The 23,204-nt window shown below is 47.7% G+C and overlaps 1 protein-coding gene across 1 annotated transcript in view; it reads left to right on the forward strand.

The window, feature by feature from the left end:
* The window catches only part of LOC115077923 (T-complex protein 1 subunit gamma-like), a 35,225-nt gene extending 19,300 nt beyond the window's left edge, over positions 1–15,925 (forward strand). Inside the window, 6 exon segments of the mRNA XM_029580363.1 lie at positions 2,429–2,561; positions 4,042–4,123; positions 4,364–4,544; positions 5,563–5,808; positions 6,223–6,354; positions 15,525–15,925. Coding sequence (XP_029436223.1) covers positions 2,429–2,561; positions 4,042–4,123; positions 4,364–4,544; positions 5,563–5,808; positions 6,223–6,354; positions 15,525–15,623 — 873 coding nt within the window. The 3' untranslated portion in view covers positions 15,624–15,925.
* Positions 15,926–23,204: the final 7,279 nt, after the last annotated feature.

Genomic DNA, 23,204 nt, shown 5'->3' on the forward strand with positions numbered 1-23,204 from the left:
GTAAGGGTGCTGTTTGGAGACAGCAGTGCATTTTGTTGTACTCCATATATTATACTCTGACAAAAAAAAAACTCCATTAAAGATGAAAAATGGAAAGAAAAGTGTTTTTTGTGCAGTAGGAAGGTGAGTTGCTCTGCCTTGTACACTAAGGTGGTCCTTCACAGTGATCCTCAATCTGATCCTGGAGTACCCCTGGCCAGTCTGGATTCCAGAATACTTAAAGTGAATAGGCATTCCCTGTACATACCCGGATCAGTCCAGACTCCTGGGTTTTGCCCCCCCCCCCCCCCCCAGCAGATGGAGACAGAGCAGTTTTCAAAACAAACTCTGCCTATATATAGGATGGTACCACCTACAGTCCGGCAGTATTACTCTGTCTCCAGCAGATGGTGGAGGTGCAAAACCTGTGTGGTGAAGTTTGTTTTTAGTCCGAGTTAGTTTAAAGTTTTTCTTCTGGCTTGGTCAGTGTAACTTACAGTGTGGTCTCTGCCTCCCAGGGGGTCGTCAGGTTCTGAGAGCACCATCCTCCGCTGGTTTTGAGGCAGCTGCAAGGCAGGGTCGAGGGGCCCTATTATATTCTTTTGGCAGCTCTGGGTGCGACACCGGGGAGCCGGTTTACTCCATCCTGCAGGATTAGCACCTTGGACTACCGAGCAAGTTTAAAAAAAAAAAAAACACAAAAAAACTTTAACTTTCCTGTCAGCTTGCGGTGGTGGCTCGCTCTCTCTCCTTCCTGGTGTGGAGGTGTCCAAATTTGCTATTCTTATTTTTTTCTGTATAGATTCTCTTCTCTTCCTCTGCTCAGCATGTCTACGGGGGGAAGGGATCCTCCGGGGCCTTGAAAGTGCAGAAAATCACTAAAACTAAGTCTGCCCGAGTTCCTTCACGATCTGCTGTTTCTGGTCAGGCTGGGGCTGATCCAAGGCCATTTTGCAGTCATTTACATCTGCAACTCAGGCAGCTATGGGAGAGGGGTTTTTACCGCCGCCTCTTTCTCCTCAGCCAAGGTTTCCAGGAGAAAGGGAACCTTTCCAGCCTAATTCGCCTGCGACGGAGGATGGCCCTGAGGGGGCTACTGACTCCTCCTCCTCTTCCTCCTTCGGAGTTTGTATTGTTACTCCTTAAGGCTTTTAAGGCAAGGAAGTCTGGAAAGCTACAGGCTGGAGGAAAATTAGCCTCGCTGGGGTCCAGACCTCCTGCTAAGAAGCGGTCTGGGTCTAAGGGGGGTTCGGAACCATCCAAACCTAAGCACCCTCTCCGTACTGGGCTGCCTCAGATGGATCTAGAAGGAGTGCTCCGAGTGGGTCTCTCCAGATCCCATCCCAGGTAAGGTAGCTCTGGTACATCCCAGGAGTCTGGACTGATCCGGGTACGTACAGGGACAGGAAAATTAGTTTCTTACCTGATAATTTTCGTTCCTGTAGTACCACGGATCAGTCCAGAGTTCTGCCCGTCAGAGACATGGAAGTAAGGGAGAGTCCACTCGGTACTACATGAATTCCTTTTCTTTTCGGATCTGCACAAAATTGGACTGCACTGTCCTCAAGTGCTTCTACAGGTTCAGTTCCCAGGAGGGTGTAGTGAACCAGTTGTTTCTATTTTCCTTGTTAAAGTGTTATTGTACATAGTTATCATGGTTTTGGGGATCCATTCTGCTTTGACATTAAGTAATAACTGTAGGTGACACCATCCTATATATAGGCGGAGTTTATTTTGAAAACTGCTGTCTCCATCTGCTAGAGGGGGGGGCAAAACCCAGGAGTCTGGACTGATCTGTGATACTACAGGAACAAAAACTATCAGGTAAGTAACTAATTTTCCTTGAGAGAGATTTGGATGCATTTCCCCATTTCATGCCAATCTTGAATGCATGTGGATATTCTGAAAACCAGACTGGTTAGGTGGTACTCCAAGACTAGCTTGAGAAGCACCGGTTCTAGACCAGAGAGGAGCTTGAAACAGAATCAGTGACCTTTTCCATTCCTTTAGGGGTTGCAATATCATTAGACAACAGGAAGATCTCATGTGATGATACTTGCTCCTGAAAGAATTCTTTTGCTCTAATGCGCACACTGACCCTGAAAAAAAATTTTTTTTAACCAGTAAACTGATCAGGGTCAACCTATAAGGAAGGTTATATTTTTCCAAAGTGTCTGTCCCATCTAGAGTCACTCTTTAATGGCTATATGGTAGTGCCATTGATGTCCAGTTTGAGACCACAATTAGATCTGCAGTAACTCCTCGTAGTCTTCCTCATATTGCAGTGTTTTGTGATTTTGTTTCTATTGAACTGCGCACGCTATACAGTAGCTAGCCTAGTCGCTCTTAAGCTTGTTAATCTGAAATGTGCTCCCTGGAGACACAGATGTAACAACCAAAACTAACTTAATAGAGGTTGATAGAGTGTGTGTGTATTCTTTTGATGCAGACAGACATTGAGATCACTCGTGAGGAAGACTTTGCTCGCATCCTGCAGCTGGAGGAAGAGTACATTCAGCAAATATGTGAGGATGTCATTAGACTAAAACCAGATGTCGTCTTCACAGAGAAAGGAATCTCAGGTAAAAGTACATTCCTGTTCAAACCCCAGATCAGTCAAGACAAGTGGGTTTATGCATCCCTACCAGCAGATGGAGGCAGGGAATAAAACCTTCCAGGCACTGCTACATAACCGTGAGTGCCACCTGCAGTCCCTCTGTATTTCTCTGACTCCAGCACAAGGTAGAGGTGCAAATCTGAAGTCTGATAGAAGTTTAAAAAAAAAGTTCCCTGTACGTACACAGATCAGACCAGACTCCTGGGTTTTGCCTGTCCTCCAGCAGATGGAGACAGAGAGTTTTACTGACACTGACACTTAACCTGAGGTGCTACCTGCAGTCCCTCAGTATTTCTCTGTCTCCAGCAGATGGTGGAGGTGCAAAGCCTGTAGTCTTGCAGTCTGAGTTAAAAAAAAAAAAAAAAAAGGATTTGACTATGGATTTCAGCTTCCCAGGGGGTGGTTAAGTCCTGGTGGGGCCATACCCTCTGTTTTAAGAGGCAGACTAGCAGGGGGTTGGGGACCTTTTTTAAGCTTGCTCCTTGAGTACCGGACAGGGCTGAAAACCGGATGTCCGGGTTTACTAAGCCTCCAACCGTTCTCTAAGGGAATTGCTTCTTTCCCTGTACATCTCCGGATCATTCTAGACTCCTGGGTTTATGCATACATGCCAGCAGATGGAGACAGAGAAAGTTTAACTGACACTGATAAGCACTGGTGCCACCCTCAGTTCCTCAGTATTTCTTTGTCTCCAGCGGATGGTGGCTGGCGCATTCACCTGCAGTTTCTGGTGATTTTTTGGTCTTTTTTTCCCGTTTCTTTTTCTCAAGAGCATTTCTCCCAGGAGTTGGGTTCCCTGGGGGGAAGCCTTCCCTGTTTGGTTGAGGTGGACGAGCTGGAGGTTGGTGACTTTTTTTGTATGCTTGCTCCGGCTGTCATCCGTGAGGTTCAAATCTGGTGGTCCAGATCCCCTCCCTTCATGAGGCCACCTAGGTGGCTTTTGAGCTCGGGGCAGCTGCTTTTTGGTTTAGGGCTCTTCTCTCCTAGCTTTCAGGCTGAGCTGAAGCTGCACAGCTCCCCTCGGCCTTAGGAGAGCAGAGGCCCTGTTATTTTTGTAAAGTTTAAAAAAAAAAAAATGTCAGCAGGAAGCAGCTGCAGCGGGGCGGTAAGTCTCTCCTGGGCTCTATGGGCGGCGTTTTCACTATCGGGGTGGTGTTTTTCGGGGGACGGTCTTGCTGGGCTCCGTGGTTAACCGCGTGCTATGGTTCGTTCCACAAGGACCTAAAGTAAACCCGTTTAGCTGTAATTTTAATTTGTCATCATTGATGCATAGATAAAACATAGGACCTAACAACATTCAAACTACAGGCTGGCATCTTAGCTAGTGCTGCATTGTAATTCTCTGCATTGCATGAGGCCTATTTGTTTAAACAGTGTGTTGTAGAAGAGTTTCAGTGTTAGATTCCATTGTTACAGTGAAATGACTTGTTACATTTTTATTCCAGATTTGGCTCAGCATTACCTAATGAAGGCTAACATCACAGCTATCCGCCGCGTTAGGAAAACGGACAACAACCGCATTGCCAGGTGACGATAACGCTAGTCACGCTGTGGGCTCGCTGCAGCCCGATGTGAACACAGCCTCAGCTAGCCTCATTCTGTTCTCACTTTTGTCCTTGCCTCGTACCTTGCTCCCTGTAGAGTTACTTTGCTACTGCACAGAATAGTCAGTGAATCCAGTACCTGCATGCTTTTCTTCAGGTTGGGGGGGTAATGCTTAGCGGCTCTTCCTTCAGTCGAGAGTGACCCATTTCATCTCCCCCCCAGGGCATGTGGTGCTCGCATCGCCAGTCGCACAGATGAGTTGCGTGAAGAGGATGTTGGCACGGGAGCAGCACTTTTCGAAATTAAAAAAATAGGAGATGATTATTTCACCTTTATCACAGAGTGCAAGGACCCTAAAGCCTGCACCATCGTTCTTCGTGGAGCCAGCAAGGAGATCCTTGCAGTAAGTTTAGTTAATTAGTCCTAATTAATCGCCTTTCTTATACAAATAAATCAGAGCGATGTACAGTAAAACAAGTAAAAATATTACATAACAGGTAAAAATTATAAAAATAATAGAAATCAAGAATTTTAAACATGGAACATTAAGAACAACTCCTAAAAACACTTATGGCTATAAAAATGAGGCAGCAAAAATTGAACAGGATTTATCTAAAAAGGACCAAAACGATAACCAGTTAATGTAACCAGAATTGAGACACAACTGAATCCCAGTGGTTGAAGTTGTAATATGGAATTTAAAAATTTTTTTCTTTTATTCTTATGTGATTAAAACTACTATCTAATTTTTAATCGTTTGTAATATGTCGTAATATCTATAGAGAAAATCTTTTTATATAGAAAGATTTTCTCTATAGATATCGTTTTGGTCTAATTAGAAACTAGTTACTCCCTGAATTTTCATATTGTTTTATCTAAAAAGGAACCAAATGTTCTTGGAGGGGGGGAAATTGATTTCATTTGGACCCTGGCAGTTTCCCTTTATACTCCAGCTCAGTTGGAACTTGGACTAGGATCTGGCACTAGAAGCTTTCGTTAGAAACCACCCGGGTTTTTCTCTCCTATTTATATCACCTCCCAACTTAGGTTTTAGTTCAGACATTGCAGTCCCGATCCTGGGGTGGGGGCCATGCATCAGGGCTCCTCCTAGAACTCTGTAGTCAGGTCCTGAATCCAACCACCATTAAGCAATGACCAGGAACACCCCAGGGAGCTGGGATACTTTGACTCTGGGATCTTCTGCATGGCACTGCACAGCAGCAATGGGTTGGCCTCCCAAAAATGGATTTCTAACAGTATGGTTAGCCAGCGATTGGATGTCCTATTGCTATTTGTTAGCAGTTAATGGTCCATTAGGATAAATCTCCAGACATTGCTTTCTTGATAGTCTTGCAGTGACATTGGTGTGATTTTGGATTTGATTAACCTTGTAACCCTTTACTGATTTTCCTGCCATGTAGGAGGTGGAGCGTAATCTCCAGGATGCCATGCAGGTGTGTCGTAATGTACTGATTGACCCCTACCTGGTGCCAGGTGGAGGAGCTGTGGAGATGATGGTGGCTCATGTTTTGACAGAAAGATCCAAAGTCATGACTGGAATAGAACAGTGGCCGTACCGTGCTGTGTCCCAGGCCCTTGAAGTCATCCCAAGGACGCTTATTCAGAATTGTGGCGCCAGCAGCATCCGTGTGCTGACCTCGCTAAGAGTAAGGAAATTCTAGAGAGCTCCTTTGGTAAAAAGCATGCTCTGCTCTTTCCCTACAAATGCTGTCACCAAGCAGCCATTGTAAGGGGGGGGGGGGGGGGTACTTGGTTTGCCTTTTAAACCATCCTGAGTGTTCCTATTCCTGGGAAATATGGGGAGTTGAGACTGAAGGCAGCTAGTGTGCTGAAAATATTGAGGTTCTCCATTAGTTTAAGAAAGGGCAGTCAAACTGAGCCACATTTGCTGATGAGTGAATAAAGTACCATAGGAAGATATGAGCAAACTTCTGTGACATATATATATATATATGAGTAGTCTGACATAAAGCAAATTAAAGACATTACAAGATGACAAGCTTGCTAGAGCTGTCAGTACCTAATTGTTTTGTATTGTTGGTTTCCTCTTTTTTGAAAAGGCAAAACATACCCAGGAAGGTAATCAGGCATGGGGAGTCAATGGAGAGACTGGTGTACTGGCAGATATGAAGGAGCTGGGTATTTGGGAACCTCTGGCTGTCAAATTACAGATCTACAAAACAGCAGTCGAGGTAAGAGAAGCAAAGCCGGGCCCTCTACTAATCTCACAATGCACAATATTAGCATAGTTTGACCCACAAATTTTTTGGTGCTGGCATTACAGTAAAAGCTGTGAGACAGGAGGGAGGTCTTCAGTGGCATGTTTGCTATGAGATGCTAACTCCCACCTCTCCCCCCTCAGTGAGGGCACCAGATTTATTCTTTAGAGATGTTTCATGTTTTCCTAGCGTGTAGCCAGATGGACTCAGGACCAATGGGTTATGTACTCCCTGCTAGCAGATGGAGATGAAGTCAGGTTTCAAAGCTGATGTCACCTTAGATATACCCCTGCAGTGACCGCAGCCATTCAGTATCTCTCCGTCTCCTAGTAGATGTGGATGTGCTATCCCCACACCAGCATTAGTGTTTAGCGGGATTGCAGTACTAGTTTGAAGAAGAAAATTTACCTTTAAATTGGAGAAAGATCGAGCCTCACTCTCCTGTGGTGATACCTAAAGGTTCCTCCCCCAATTGAGAATTCCTGAGGCGATTTCCGAGATCCCTCAGAGGTGTGCCTTGGTCTGGTAGCCAGTCCCCAGCGTTGGCTTTGCTGCTGAAGCAGCTGAAAGGCAGCAGGTGCAGGAAGTCGAGCGGTGACGGACCTAGCCCTCTCCCATTGCAGCTGGAGACAGTCTCTGTACTCAGCCGGTAAATGCTGAGTCCAGGTAAGTAGAGAAGAACTCCGATTCAGAGACCTGGAAGGGTTTCGGTAAGTCTTTCTTCCGGTCTCCTTGCTCAGCGTGCCTTACTGATATTCCTGATCCTGTAAGGTAAGGGAAGGGGGTTTCCGAGCGGGTTGAGTGGCCCCCCAATGGGCTATAGGCCCCACTTCAGGCTCTGAGGGCACTCCACATGGCAGGCCGTGGCGGTGCATTTTGCGTGAGATTTGGTGCAACGCCATTTTCCCCCATTGACCATTGGTATGCACGGTGCAGGCCAGCCCTTTGTGCGCCTAATGCACGCATAACCGTACGTAACCACACACACAACCGCATGCCTACCTGCGCGCATAAATATATGCACAACTGGACGCTTATACTTACGCGCATTGGGGCAAATTTGTGCATGCTTGAGCTCAGGTGCTAACCGGCCGAATGCACAAGCTACAGTGAACTATGGCTCCAGCCACAAAGAAGAACAAGCGACAATCCCTTTGTGCTGCCTGCCATATTAGGGCTGCACAGTCTGACCTAGAATCCTTTCTGTGTCAGCACTGTGAGGAAGCCCAGAGAGGGCTGGACTCTCAGAACTTCTCCAAGCCCGGCCCCTCCCATTCGGAGGTCGGGTCAGCCATGACCTTATCTGGTAGCACCCCAGATCTGAGCAATCCCGGGGCTGCATCCTCCCTGGGAGAGGGCAGTTCAGAGGCCCCTACCCTAGTTCCTCCTAGGCTAGGCATGGACCCAGCAACCTTTTTCTTGGGTGGAATTCTTTCAGGGCCTTCAAGCCTTTGTTCAGGCACAGTCAGCTGCTGCCCCTGCCCGATCTGAGCCCTTGCTGGGAAGGCCTTGTCCTCCCAGCCCTATCAGCATTCCTCAGGACATGCCTTGCCTCACCAAGGGTATCCCTGACAAGGGACCCAGACATCATGGATGACGAAGGGGATGCAGACTCATTGGAGGACAGGGAAATCCCTCCAGGCCTGGAACTATACCGGACCATGCTACGGTTTTTCTACAGAGATGAATTGCTGGCCCTGGTCTCCTAGACCCTGAAGACTCTGAGTTGCTAGCACGGTCCCTATGTTGGATCCAAAAAATAATCCTATCCTGGTGTCTCTACGGAAAGCCTCTTGCTATTTCCCAATGCTGGAAGCCATCCAGGAGTTGATTGACTTGGAATGGGACACCGAAGCCAGTTTAAAAGGTCGGGCATTGGAGGTCCTGTACCTGCTGGACCAGGCGGCCAAAGGACTCCTGCGTTTCCCAAAAGTGGATGCCTTGGTCTGCACCGTCTCGAAGCAAACTATCCCAGTAGAGGGAGGAGCGGCCTTGAAGGATGCACACAATAGGCGGTTGGAGTCCATCTTTAAGCAAGCCTTTGATGCGACAGCAATGTCACTGCAAATCGCTTCCTGCTGTGCCCTGGTGATTTGTTCATGAGTGCTTCTCTTGAGAGAAGCAGATAGCTCAGGAGTGCATTCCAGAGAGGCGATCGAGCCTGCCGTGTTCTTCCTTGTGGATGCAAGCTCTGACCTAGTGCGTGCCTCGGCCAGAGGAGTAGCCTTGGTGGCGGCCAGAAGACAGCTGTGACTGTGAAATTGGTCAGCGGACGCGACCTCCTAAGGCAAACCTCACAAAGATGCCCTTTAAGGGATCCCTTCTATTCGGAAGCGAATTGGAAAAGCTAGCCAGTAAGCGGGGTGAATCTCCAGTGCATCAGCTATTGGAAGATAAGAAAAAAAGAGGTCACGGCACCCCTCGCCCATGAAGGGTCGGGCCAGGAGCTCCCAGTGCTTCTGGCCCTACAGAAACTAGTCATTTCAGACATCTGCCCTCGGGAAGGTCTCAGTCCTTTTGGAGTCGACAACCAAAAACAGGAACTGGTTTGGGCTCTGATTCAACCCAAACTTCCCAATGAAGTTTTGCCGACCCATCCATGGGACATGGAGATAGGGGGCTGACTATCCCTCTTCTATCAGTGGTGGATTGAGATCACGTCGGACAAATGGGTACTGGACATCATACGAGAAGGATATGCTCTGGACTTTCGCAGTATCCTTCGGGACATATTCATGATGTCACCGTGCCAATCTCAGCACAAAAAAACTGGCAGTGGAATCCACGTTAAGGCTCCTCGTTTGAGCGCTATAACCCTGGTACCTATACTCTAGGAAAATACGGGGCGTTATTCCATCTATTTCATCATACCCAAGAAGGGGGATTCAATCGACCCATCGTGGATCTCAAGAGCATCAATCTTCGTCTGCAGATAATCCACTTCTGCATGAAAACTCTGCTCTGTCATAATGGCCGTACAACCGGGAGTGTTCTTAACTTCTCTGGACCTCTCAGAGGCCTACCTTCATATCCCAATCCGTCAAGACCACCAGTGTTTCTTAGACTTTGCGGTAGTGGGCTGCCATTATCAGTTTTGGGCGTATTTTTCGATCAGGCAGATCGCTTTTGTCTAGCGGCCTGATTTTGAGTGGAGGTGACTAAGGAAGAAGGGTTATAAGGAGGTGGTTATCTCCACTCTGTTGCGGGCCCGTAAGAATTCTACCTCTCTGGCTTATATTCGGGTATGGAGTGTTTGGGACTGTGCGCTGAGTCCGGAGTTCCGGGGCTTAAGGCTTTGCGGTCCCAGGTTCTCTCCTTCCTGCAAAATGGTCTCTCCAAAGGTTTGTCTTTCAATTCCTTGCGGGTACAGGTTTCGGCGCTCTGTTCCCTCCTTGGGTGGATCGATGGTTACACGTTGGCTGCCCATCGGATGTCATTCGGTTCCTCAGGGGAGCTAAGCACTTGAACCCGCCTGTCCGGGCTACTTGTCCGTCGTGGAGCCTTAACTTGGTTCTCTGCGTTCTTTGCGAGGTGCCCTTCAAACCCCTTCGGCAAGCCACACTTAAGGATCTGATCCTTAAGACTGTCTTTCTGGTCTCTATTTCCTCAGCCAGGAGAGTGTCCGAGCTCCAAGCCCTTTCTTGTAGGGAGCCTTTCCTTCGCTTTTCTGATTCAGGTGTTTCCCTCCAAACACTCCCATCCTTCTCGCCAAAGGTTGTGTCCTCCTTTCACGTAAATCAGTCAGTGGAGCTCCCTGCTTTTTCTCCAGAGGACATTGCGAACACGCCTGGTGCGGATCTACAGCGCCTTGATGTGAAGAGGGTCCTACTGCAATATTTGCAGGTGACGAATGATTTTCAAGTCTCTGATCATCTCTTTGGAGCGGGCTGAGTATGGGGAATAAGGCTTCTAAAGCTATCGCTTGCTGGCTAAAAGAGTCTATTGCGTCTGCGTATATTTGTCGGGGCCGGTCGGGTCCAGAGGTTTTAAAAGCTCACTCTTTACGTTCTCAGGCTACCTCTTGGGCGGAGAGTCGGTCAGTCTCGCCACCAGAAATCTGCAGAGCAGCTACTTAAAAATCCCTACATACCTTCGCGCGTCATTATCGCCTCTATGTTCAGGCACCAGTCTTTGGCTTTTTCGGCAGACAGGTACTTCAAGTGGGACTGTCTCGGTCCCACCCTGTTTAGGGAAGCTTTGGTACATCCCACTGTCTGGACTGATCCGGGTACGTACAGGGAAAGGAAAATTGGTTCTTACCTGCTAATTTTCGTTCCTGTAGTACCACGGATCAGTCCAGACTCCCGCCCTGACTACATCTACATTGCTACGTCCGCTCGGACTTTTTCTTTCACAGGTTCTTTTTGGGATTCTCTACTTCCTATTTGAGCTTTAAGACACTGGAATTTCATCCGAATTGTAAGGCACCGGAGGTATCTGATATATAGATATATATATATATATATATTGATAGCTGTATAAGAGCATTTTTCATACATGTTTGAATTTCTTGTTTCATTTTGATAGTTACAATTGTTTACTTGATCTTATCCTGGTTCTCTATGCTATTTTGGCTGCTTTGATATCGATTATACTGAAGGGATGCAGGGTGAGCACTGTCCTGATATAGGATACCTTTTCAGTTTTTCTCTGTTTCCCTCTGCTGGACAGGAGGCTCAACCCACTGTCTGGACTGATCCGTGGTACCACAGGAACGAAAATTAGCAGGTAAGAACCAGTTTTCCTTTGTGTCTGGAGGGAATTCCAGAATGGTTATGGATCCTGCTGCTGCCTTTTTAGCAGATGCAGGATGTGATTTGGTCCATACCTCGGCCAGAGGAGTGGCTTCGCTGATAGTGGCCAGGCTATCTCTGGTTGCGAAATTGGTTAGCTGACACAGCCTCCAAAGCTAATCTTACCAAGATGCCCTTTAAAGGCTCACTTTTGTTTGGGAGCAAGATGGAGAGACTGGCCAGTAAGTGGGGTGGAGGATAAGAAGCAGAGCGCCTCTTTGGTATGAGGGGGGTCGTCTTCGGGGTTCCAGATGGGTTCGTTCCTACAGAAGGTCAACCTTTCAGCAGACTCTGCCTTTCAGTAAGTCTCAGTCCTTTCATCCCCGACAGCCGAAGAGAGGAGCGGACCTTCCCGAGCTTCCCAGTGAAGGTTTGCCAAACCACCTTCCAGAACAAGAGATAGAGGGACGTCTCTCTCTCTCTCTTCTAACTGAGGTGAATCAAGATCACGTAAGAACATAAAAAATTGCCAAATTGGATCAGACCAAGGGTCCATAAAGCCCAGTATCCTATTTTCAACAGTAGCCAAACCAGGCTACAAGAACCTGGCAAGTATCCAAACACTAAGAAGATCCCATGCTACTGATGCCAGTAGTAGCAGCAGAGGCCATTCCCTTAGTTAACTTGATTAATTGCAGTTAATTGACTTCTCCAAAAACTTATCCAAACCTTTTTTAAACCCAGATACACTAACTGCACTAACCACGTCCTCTGGCAACAAATTCCAGAGCTTAATTGTGCGTGGAGTGAGAGAATTTTCTCAGATTAGTTTTAAATGCACTACTTGCTAACTTCATAGAGTGCCCCCTAGTGGGACCAGAGGGTCCTGGAGATGATACAAGAAGGGTATGTGCTGGAATTTTGCAGTATTCTTCGGGAAATGTTCATGGTGTTCCCTTGCCCCGCAGAAGAGGCAGGCAGTGGAGTTTATGCTTCAAAGGCGCTGAGGAGCCTTTGGAGTGATATTTCAATTATTTTGTTGTGCCCAAGAAGGAGGGCTTCTTTGTCCCCAACCTGGATCTCAAGAGAGTCAACCATCATTTGAAGATGACTCATTTTTCATGGAAACCTTACGCTCTGTGATAATGGCAGTGCAGTCGGGGGAATTTCTGACCTCCTTGAATCTGTCAGATGCTTACCTTCATATTCCCATCCGATTGGAACACCGCTTTCTATGCTTTGTGGTGTTGGGGTGCCAATATCAGTTTCGGGCACTACCCTTTGGTCTAGCTACCACTCCTAGAGCATTTTCCAAGGTTGTGGTGGTAGCGGCTTCCTTGTGAAAAGAAGGGATCCTGGTGCACCCGATATTGTACGACTGGCTGATTAGAGCCAAATCTTGGGAAGAGAGCCGCCTGGTGGCACACAAGATGATCTCCTTATTTCAGGAGCTCGGTTGGGTGGGAAACCTGTCCAACAGCAGTCTTCAATCATCCCAGTCATTGGAGTATCTGGGGGTCCAGTTCGACACGGGACAGGACATAGTTTTCCTACCAGATGTTTGGATCCAGAGATTGATGTCTCAAGTGCGTCAGTTGCTGAACACCATATGCCCGACGCTGCGGTCTTGCCTACAGGTGCTCAGCTTATTGGTGGCAACCCTGGAAGTGGTGCTGTGGGCAAGGGTGTATATGCATCCTCTTCAGTACTCTGCTGTCTCGTTGGAACTCGCAGTCTCAGGACTATACGGTTCGGCTACACTTGCCGATGGAAATCTGCTCCTGCCTCCAGTGGTAGTTGCAGGAGCATCATCTTGAGAGAGGGAGTTCCCTTGTCCTCTCTGACCTGGTTGGTACTCGCAACAGATGTGAGTCTCCATGGTTGGAATGCCGAAGAGTCCCGTTGGAACATCAATCACCTGGAAGCTTGGGCGGTACGACTGGCATGCTTGCAGTTCAGCCACAGGCTGCACGATCAAGCGGTTCGCGTGATGTCTGACAACGCAACGTCGATGGTTTATAACAATCGTCAGGGAGGAACCAAGAGCCAGCAAATATCACAGGAAGTAGACCAACTGATGGAATGGGTGAAGGTCCTCTGCAGATGATCTTTGCCTCTCACATTGCAAGAAAAGACAACGTAAAAGCGGATTTTCTCAGTATGGAGAGTCTGGACCCAGGAAAGTAGGTGGTGTTAGCCGAGGTGTTTCAGCTGATTGCGGATCACTGGGGCCTTCCGTTCCTAGACTGCCTGGCGACTTCTCTAAATGTGAAGGTTCTTTGATTCTACAGTCACAGGAGAGACCCATGGTCACTGGGAATAGACGCTCTCATACAGGTCTGACCAGAAGACAGATTGATTTATGCCTTTCCTGCATGTCCCTTGCTGGGTAGGATGATTCGCAAGAATGAAGGCCACAGGGGGCTAGTACTCCTGGTTGCACCAGGACTGGCCCAGGCGTCTGTGGTATGCAGATTTGCGAAGACTTCTGGTGGACCCCCCTTCCTCTTCTGCCACACATGGATCTGTTACAGCAGGGACCGGTTCTTCACCAGGGTCCAACTCTGTTCTGTCTTATGGTTTGGCCCTTGAGAGAGTTCGCCTGTTAAAGCTTGGTTTTTCCTCTGCGGTGATTGTCACCTTACTCCGCACTTCCAAGTTCTCCATTTCCTTGGCTTATGGGTGGGTTTGGAGAGTTTTTTAGGCTTGTTGTGAGGAGCGGGGTGTTCTTCCTCATTCAGTTAAGATCCTACTCATTCTGGATTTTGTGCAAGATGGGTTGAATAAATGATTGGCCCTTAATTCCTTGCAGGTTGTGGCTCTTGCCTGTTTCAGAGGCCTAGTGAATGGTGTTTCCTTGTCTCATCCTGATGTGGCACGTTTCTTGAAGGGAGTGAAGCATCTTAGGCCTCCTTTGGTTACTGGTTCCATTGTGGAGTCTTAACTTGGTGCTGGATTTTTTGGTGGGCCCTTTGTTCTAACCGCTGCGTAGCCTTTCCTTGCAGTTGTTGACCTTGAAGACTCTGTTCCTGGTGGCTGTTCAGCGCATTGAATTTCTGAGTTGCAGACCTTGTCTTGCTGGGAGCCGTTCCTTCGGGTGACTCCAGGGGCGATACAACTGTGTACTGTTCCATCCTTTTTGCCCAAGGTAGTCTCAGACTTTTTTGAATCAGTCCGTCTCCTTGCCATCCCTGGATAAGGTCAGGGATGCAGAAGAGTATCGCCTCTTGCGCTCCTTGGATTTTAAGCGACTTGTGTGGTAGCTGCTGGTTTCTGAACCTTTTCGAAAGATGGATTGCCTGTTCTCCATGATGGGAGTAAGCAGGACACTTCAGCTTTGCGGGCTACCATAGCTCGTTGGATTAAGGAAGTAGGTCACAGCCGCGTAATTGGATGCCAAAAAGCCATTGCCTGCTCAGGTTAGGACTCATTCTACTAGGGCTCAGGCAGTGTCAAGGGCGAAGGTTAGTTTGTTGTCTCTCGTCGATATCTGCTGAGCTGTGACGTGGTCCTCCTTATACACTTTTTCCAGGTTTTATCGTCTGGATGGCAGGCCTGGGAGGATGCAGCCTTTGCACGTGCAGTGTTGACTGGACTGCAGGCAGCCTCCCACCCTGTTGGGGAATAGCTTTGGTACACCCCACTGGTCCTGAGTTCATCTGTCCACACGCCAGGAAATGGAGAAATTACTTACCTGATAATTTCGTTTTCCTTAGTGTAGACAGATGGACTTGGCTTCCTGCCTTTGGCTGCCACATGAGTGGGTCAGTAGTCCTCCTGTGGGGTTCTGGGTCCCAAGGGATTACGTAAGTATTCACCCAGTCCCTAGCTTAGGGTACCTAGAATCTTACATGAGTTCAGTGTTTATGGTTGGTTAAGTACAATTCTGGTTACCTGTTTTTAATCATGTGTTTAATCAAATTTTTTACTAGTCTGTCCTCAGTTGCTTTTGAAGAGAATACTGGCAGGCTGGGGTCACTGCAGGGTTATATATACTGTGACATCAACTTACTTAGTCTCCATCTGCTGGCAGGGGAGCATAAACCCACTGGTCCTGAGTCCATCTGTCTGCACTAAGGAAAATAAAATTATCGGGTATGTTCTTATATTTTTAATTTCTCCATTTCTGGAATTCTTGCTCTAGCTGTCTAGCACATCCTGTTGCAAAGATGATGTAACTTTGGAACAGTTGAGTGGCATGAAACACTGAGAGTCAAACTCCCCACCCCAAGGACAGGATTCCCTGGTTAGCCAATGATTGAAATGCTAATGTTAATCTCTCTGCTAAAAGTTAAGAGGCAGCGTACATACTGTGTGCTCTGGCTTTGCCAGCAATGGTGAGAGACAGGCTGTGCTCTCAAATAGGGTGAAAATGTTTTGTCTGAGCTTATGGATCTCTCTGGTTTTCAGACTGCTATCCTCCTGCTCCGAATTGATGACATTGTGTCAGGGCACAAGAAGAAGGGCGACGAACAAAACCGACCAACTCCAGCGCCAGAGCAGGAGTGACCTGAAGGCTAGAAGAATGTGTGCACCGTGGCATCAGAGAGGAATGCAGTGCTGAAGAGTCCTACACAGACTGCTGCTTTACCTTTCCCCTCTTCTGCCTTGTGTTGAGGCGGGGATGATGTGCTCAAGTATTTATTGTTGTCTAAAGAGGGTGAGAGAGAGCTGTATCACCAGGAATGAGATCCTGGTGATACACTTGTTTGGCTCTGGATGGAGATATGCATGGGAAACAGCTGAGATCATCTCTGTTCCTGTGTCCTTTCAACAATAAACACCTGTGAATTTTGAACTCGTGAATTCAATTCATTGTGTAATGGACATGAGTCATTTATTTTCTTTTGCTTATCTGTACAGGATCTCTTGTCATATTCACCCTGATTTCCTAGAATTTGGGCAAAAAATTCTCATCTTTAGACAAGTGGGTTATGCTCACCGACCAGCAGATGGAGACAGATATCAACAGGCTTGCTGATGCCACACCTTTATGAGCATCTGTACTGACACCAGCCTGCCAGTATTCTCTGTCTCCAGCAAATGGTAGGCAAGCATCCTCTGCTGTACAATGTAATCTGATAGGTTGAAAAGGAAGATATTGGAGAGGCTCCTGAGATGAAAGATTAACTCTTGCTCCCTCCTTGAGCGGGGTACCTTGGTTTAAAAAAAATTCTATTGGCTCCTGAGGAGAGAGACCTGGGCTTCCTCCCTTATTGTAGCATACCAGGACCCGGGGGGGGGGGGGGGGGGTTTCCAGAAAGATCGGGATTACTCCCATTCTCTCTTCCCCTTCCCAAATTCGCTGTCTCCCCTTCTCCTTGGGGTGCCTTCCCCTTTAATTGCTGGGGCTGTTCTTTGTTTTCAGGAAAAGAGTCCAGTAAAAAAAAAAAAAATCTTACATAACATCCAGAGCTTGCTTTAGTAGTGAAGGGCACATGGCTGGAGTTTATTGGCTACACCTAAATCAGTGCCAGTGCCAGTGAATTGCCATAATTTTGCAGGTTTTTGGGACAGTGTCAGGAGCTGTGGGAAGAAAGCTGCACTTTGCTTGACCTGCAGCCTTTGGAAGGTGTAGGCCGGGGGAGAATCAAGATACTGCCTTGAGAGCTCCAGGCCAACGCGTTTACTGTGGCAGGGGGAGCCGCGGGAAGGACAGCTGAGTTTCAAGAGCATCCCAAGCAGCAGGAAAGTCTGCAGACATGTTATTGCCATGGGGCACTGAGTGGGATTTGCTTCTCCCCCTACCTCGCCATTGCCTAAAAAATGTGCTAGAGCCTGCAGGAGCTCTAGGACCTGCAACTTCATCGGGTGCTGTATATCAGGTCTTCTCAAGAATTGCCTCTTGCCGGCCTTTTGTATGGGGCAAGGTGCTATCCAGAAGCTACATTCCCTCTATGTACCCAGATCAGTCCAGACTCCTGGGTTTTGCCTCCCTGCCAGCAGATGGAGACAGAGAAAGTTTCATGGACACTCTACATAACCCCAGTGTGCTACCTGCAGTCCCTCAGGATTTCTCTATCTCCAGCAGATGGTAGATGGTGTAAAACTTGCAGTCTGGAGAGAGAGAAAAAAAAGATTACTAAACAAAATTTCTGGATCCTCCCAGGGGTTGTGTGGTGGGGCCATCCCCCTGGTTTGAGGTGGACGAGCAGTGGGTTAGTGTCCCTTCTAATAGCTCAGTCTGTAGGGTGGTCGTCTGGTATTCCAGATCCCTCAAACCCCATGAAAGAGCGGTGAAATCTGCTGGCAGTTCTACACTGCAAGCCCAGTGGAGCAAGGAAATATCCCTTTTATATGGTTTGTCCTGGGCTGGGTTGCTAAAGTTTGGCAAAAGGAGACTGATATAGCCAGTGGTCTAGCTCTTTTCTAATCTGCCATGCAGCCTTTTTTTTTTTTTTTCATTCTAGAAAACAAGGAACTAGATAGAAGAATCTGTGCAGCAGTGATGTTCCAGGAGGGGAAGCTAGCTTAGCAGCTCTGAGAGCTCAGCGATGAGGTTTTTCAGCAGCTTCTCTGCCCACGGAGGAGACTGGGTGTTGGCTCTGTGGTGCTGAGGGACTGTTCTGCTTGCCATTGAGGTGCTGGTATGCCACAGGTGTAGGGAGGAACAGTGTGTGTGCAGCAGAAGTATTCAGGGGTCTGCATCAAGCATGACCGCACCACTAGAACAAGCCTTATGCATGATGGGGTCTAGTGCTGAGGTTTTCCCCATCAGTGTGGAAACAGCTGCCATAACAATTCCCTAGCAGTTTTGGCAGGAGAGGCAGGGAAATCCCCTCCAACTATCACCAGTGATTTCCTGTTCCACAGAGGTGCAGAGAGGCACTGAGGAGGAGTCTCTGGTTCTGGTAGAGGTCTTCTGGTTTTAATTTGTTTATGAGTAAAGCGTGTTTAGCGAGATGATGGCTCTTGGCCCCATTCTCCATGGATTCTCTGCCAATCAAGAGGCCGGAGCTGTTGCGAAGCTTTTCAGGCCTATGACTTTCGGTGCCGGATGTTAAATGGATACAGGCCTAAATCCATGAAAGGTGCAGGCAGGCTTTACTTAGCTGTGTGGTAGGCCACTGCAGCAGTTCTTTTCTCACGGGTGTAGGCGTTTGCGCATTCTCACCGTGTGGCGGTTTCATGTGCTAGGACCTGTGAGTATAAAGCCATGTCCTAGATTTGAGCATGTATGCGACCTAGATTTGAGCGCATGTTTGCGCAGGTACTAGAGCGCATTTTTGCATAGGTATTTGTGTGCATAAGGTCATGACCTAGACTGGGAAAGTGTATTTGCATGGGTACTTGTGTGCATAAGACTGCAATCTAAAATTGAGCATGAGTTTTTGTGCAGCTACTTCTGCGTGTACGACCATGGCCTATACGAGCTCGTACTTGTGCACGTACGAGCACAATCTAGTCTTGAGTGCATATTTGTGCACATCCAGGAAGGGTGTGTGTATTTGCCCAGGTGGCATTGGTGTGCATGCAGGAGGCCGCCAAGAGCTGAAGTTCAGGAGAGCTAGGCGTTGGGGACGAACAGGTCCAAGCACCTTGCTATCTGTGAGGCTTGCCGTCTGATAACAATTCTGTCCTCACTCTCTATCCATTTGTGTCAGCGCTGTTTAGATGCTCAAAGCGATTTGATTACTACAGCTTTTGCCCATATTGGGTCATCGCCTTGCCTATGGAGTCTGTGGAGGGGGAGTTGAGTGGAAGTTCTCCTCCCTTGTTCCTGAAGCCAGAAGCTTCCCTGAGAGAGGTTGGAGAGGGCAAGGTTGGGCCTATGGACTCCAGTATAGATCCATTCTCCTACTAGATGGAATGTTTCCAGGGCCTGCAGACATTTCTACAGGGCTGCCCAGTAAAGGCTAAGCTACCTACTATGTAGGGATCACATGCTCGGGCCTCCCATTTGTCAGTCATGATGGGCAAATGCCGCAGGGAGGCTGTCCCTGGTAATGTTCAAGAGGATGTAGATCATGAGACATCAGAGGATTTCGATGGGGAATTGGCCTTCTCACTTCTAGAAGAGGGAGAAATTGTATATGATTGAGTGCCATTTTGGACTCTGCTCAGATTTTTTTCTTTTTTCATAGAGATGTGTTGCTGAGTTTGTTGGCTCAGACCTTGAATGTGCTCGGCGTGGCCAGAGTGTGTTGGCTCAGACCCTGAACACCCTTAGTGTGGCCGGAGCTTAATTTTAAGTTAAACATCATGTTTCTTTTCCCTACTGTATCCAATTCAAGAGATACTGGATTTAAAGAAGGTAAAAGCAGCTCTCAAGATTCCCCATTTCCACATGGAAACTGAACTCCAACTCTGAGGTCTGTTATAGCGGTGGTATGTAAAGGAGAGTTCTTGGCATCTCTTGCCTTGATAGAGGCAGATCTGCACATAGCCATCAGGCCGGAGCACCAGAGATTATAAGAATATAAGAAGTTGCCATGCTGGGTCAGACCAAGAGTCCATCAAACCCAGCATCCTGTTTCCAACAGAGGCCAAACCTGCTCTCGGGCCGTCGGCTGCCACTAATAAAAATGGCGCCGATGGCCTTTGCCCATACCATGTGACAGGGTATCTGTGCCATTGGCTGGCCCCTGTCACATGGAGGGAGCACTGGATGGCCGGTGCCATCTTTAAAAATGGTGCGGGCCATCCCGTGCTCCTACCATGTGACAGGGGCCGGCCAATGGCATGGATACCCTGTCACATGGTAAGGGCCATCGGCGCCATTTTGATTAGTGGCATCTGACGGCCCGGGAGTGGGAGATCGCTCCCGGGACCCCCACTGGACCACCAGGTACCTGTAAAATGTTTTTTGGGAGGGTGGGGGAAGCTAAGGGATTAGTTTTAAAGGGTCAGGGTGGGTTTAGGGGTTATTTTTGGGTGCTGTTTTTCCCACCCTCCCCTAAAACGATAAGAGAACCCCCACGAGCAATATCGTGGGGTTTTCCTATTGTTTTGGGGAGCCCCTGATTTCTGATTTTGAAAATATCGACGATATTTTCAATTGTCCGAAGCCAGATTCACATCCCTAATGATGAGCACTGTTAGCTACATGAGGTTTGGTTGTGCTAATCCCCCTTATTGCATCAGGGCGTATGGATACGTGTCTAAAATGCACATCCACCCGTTGGATAAGCTGGGTGCACGTTATTACAGCAGCCCCATTCTTAGATAGACTAAAGAAGGCTACTCTATAGGATCTGCCAGGTACTCATGACCTACGTTGATAACCGCCAGAGACAGCATCTATTTGGGTAGGCGGCCTTCTCCCCCCCCCAAAGCCCTATATCATCCTGTCAAGTCCCAGCTAGCTTTTCTTCCCGTAACAGTGTTGGTTTATACGTATAGTCTACTTTGTTTTCGAAAGTTTTAGTAAAATCAGAAAAACAATCTTTATGATGTCTAAAATAATCTGTCCTCGTGTGGTTTTCACCTTGTATTTTGCCAAAAGACTAGGCAGCGCTTGGGTAAAGCCTATTTTGGAAAACGGCCTCGCGTGGCTTAGCGCTAGGGTCTGCTCCAGCTTGCTCCACCACATTATGCTTTATGTGGAGGGGAGTAAGAAACGGGTGTTGGTATTGTGGTGGTTGGTTGAGGGGTGGGGTAACACTTTTCCCTAGCTCCAATATCGCAATATATGCGCGCTCGCTTTTGTTTATTGGGAAGAAAACTTAAATGCCATGTGTCTTTAAAATCCAGGTATGCTGGAACAGGGCCCTACCTACTGTGCCTGAATCGTAACTCGTTTTTAGGGTGTGGCAAAAGGAGTAATTAAATCCTATTAAACAAACAAAAAAAACCCCTAAATTTCTGTAGTAGGTGCGCATGAGCATCACTTCCGGTGTGTGTTTGCTACACTAGGAGTATCCCCTAGGTCAGTGGTTCTCAACCTTTTTCTGTCGGGACACACCTGACAGATGGTTCTCACATGCGTGACACACTGACCCATGATCGTCACGGGGCTAGATGTAAAAGTGCAGTTTGCATCCACGGGAACCCCCCTGACCCCACAATAATGGATGTAAAGCAAAATTATGACATTCCCCATACAATTCACCCTAAAAAAAGATATTCTGGTTCTGGTGTCATCGCAGTAACAGCAACTCAAACTCCTTCTACTTCCAGGCTCAATAGCCCTACTTATGAAAAGACAGCAGTTTACCCCCAATGCATGTCCTCTTGAGAAAACACAACAAATAAGACTGATACAAACGTTTACATGCTAGTAAAATATCTCATCTCGGTAACACACACAGAACCGACCTAACATACTCCCAGGATCTGTAGTAATGTACATAAACTAATCCGCACACAGTTACACCTGTATTATGGAATACACTCAAACAGGAGCAACCCTATCTATGAAAAGGCAACACTACAAATTATTAAATCAGGCCCTAAAAACCAAAACACCTCTTATTAGGAAAACAGAACTAGCAAGCAGCTATAGATCCCCACACAGAAATAATTGTAAAACTATACTAATAAGCAGAATAAATGTTTCAAAACAGCTATGAACAGAATAACATCCAACAATTAAAAACTCAAACTATTAAAAATTCTCCAAACACCAATAAAATATTTCAAAAAAAGCAGACACATCACATAATATTGAATAATTAAAATGGCAGTCAATCAAGAAAAATAAACTTAAAAAGCCACCTTTACTTACCCCCTCCAGCAGCTCTCCTACTCCTCTTCCATGCAGGCCATAGCACGCAGCAGTAGAGGCTAAGCTCTATACTCATGGTCCTCTTCCTTAATGCCCATGTCTCTCACACACACACACACCATACCAGTCATGCCCCCATGACCAGTTTCTGTCTCTCACACACCAATCATCTCCCAAACAGTCTTTGACACACATCAGTCACCTTCCTGAACAGTTTCTCTCATGCCATACACACACAGGCTTCCCACTCCTGTGTTCTACTTACATATACAGGCTTATCACTCTCAATCACTTTCTCTGTCTCACACACACACACACACACAAGTCTCTCGCTCCCATGCTTGTTCTCTCCACATGCACAGGCTTCTCATTCCCATAATCACTTTCTTTCTCTCACAGACACACACCAGTCACCTGATCTCTCTCATGCATACACACACACAGGCTTCCCACTCCCATGTTTTCTTTCAGAAATACAGGCTTCTCCCTCCCATGCTGTGTCTCACACACACCCAGGTTCTCACTCCCATGCTCACTCTCTTCACATGCACAGGCTTCTCATTCCCATAATCACTTTCTCTCTGTTACACACACGCCTCTCTCTCATTTCCATGCTCGCTCTCCATGTGCACAGGCTTCTCATTCCCTGAATCACATTCTTTCTCTCATATTGACATACACACCAGTCTCTCTCTCAACACACCATCACCTTACCAACCAGTCTCTCTCTCATGCATGCACACACACACAGGCTTCCCACCCCTATGCTCTCTCTCACATACCCAGATTTCTCACTTCCATGCTTTTTCTCTCTCTCACACACACACACCCCCCTGACCGTCTCACACTCTCACATACACATCAGTCATCTCCTTGAGCAGTCACTTTCCACATATACACACACATCAGCTCTCTGCCCAGTTTCTCTCAATCACACACAGGCTCTCAATCAAATACATTCTCTTACTTACACACTGGCTGGCTGCTTCTCTCTCTTTCTCTCACTCACTTCCCCCCGAGCACAAACGGTAGCTGCAGCCTCCTCCTCCAGCCCCCGCAGGCCAAGAAGGAAGAATCCCATCGGCCGCGGGAGGCTCATGCTGCTGTCTCCTTTCCGGCTGCTTCAATTGCTCGGGGGCCGCTGCTGCCGCTGCTACTTTTCCACGCGGCGCGGGCGGCTCTTTCTCCTTCCCGCGCACCACTTCCTGTTCCGGGTCACGGGGGGGGGGGGGAGCGCGGGAAGAAAAAAAGGTCAGGCACGGGTGCCAGAGCTACTTCTAGCACCGCTGCCGTTCCCGCCGGGCTTGAACGTTCTGATAGCCCGGCGGCAACTGCAGCAGGGAAGAAAGAGCAGCGGGAGAGACCGGGAGCACGCGACACACCGCTTGAGAATCGCTGCCCTAGGTGATGAAGGGACTGGGGAC

Source organism: Rhinatrema bivittatum, chromosome 16, assembly GCF_901001135.1.
Source record: "Rhinatrema bivittatum chromosome 16, aRhiBiv1.1, whole genome shotgun sequence".
Lineage (NCBI taxonomy): Eukaryota > Metazoa > Chordata > Amphibia > Gymnophiona > Rhinatrematidae > Rhinatrema > Rhinatrema bivittatum.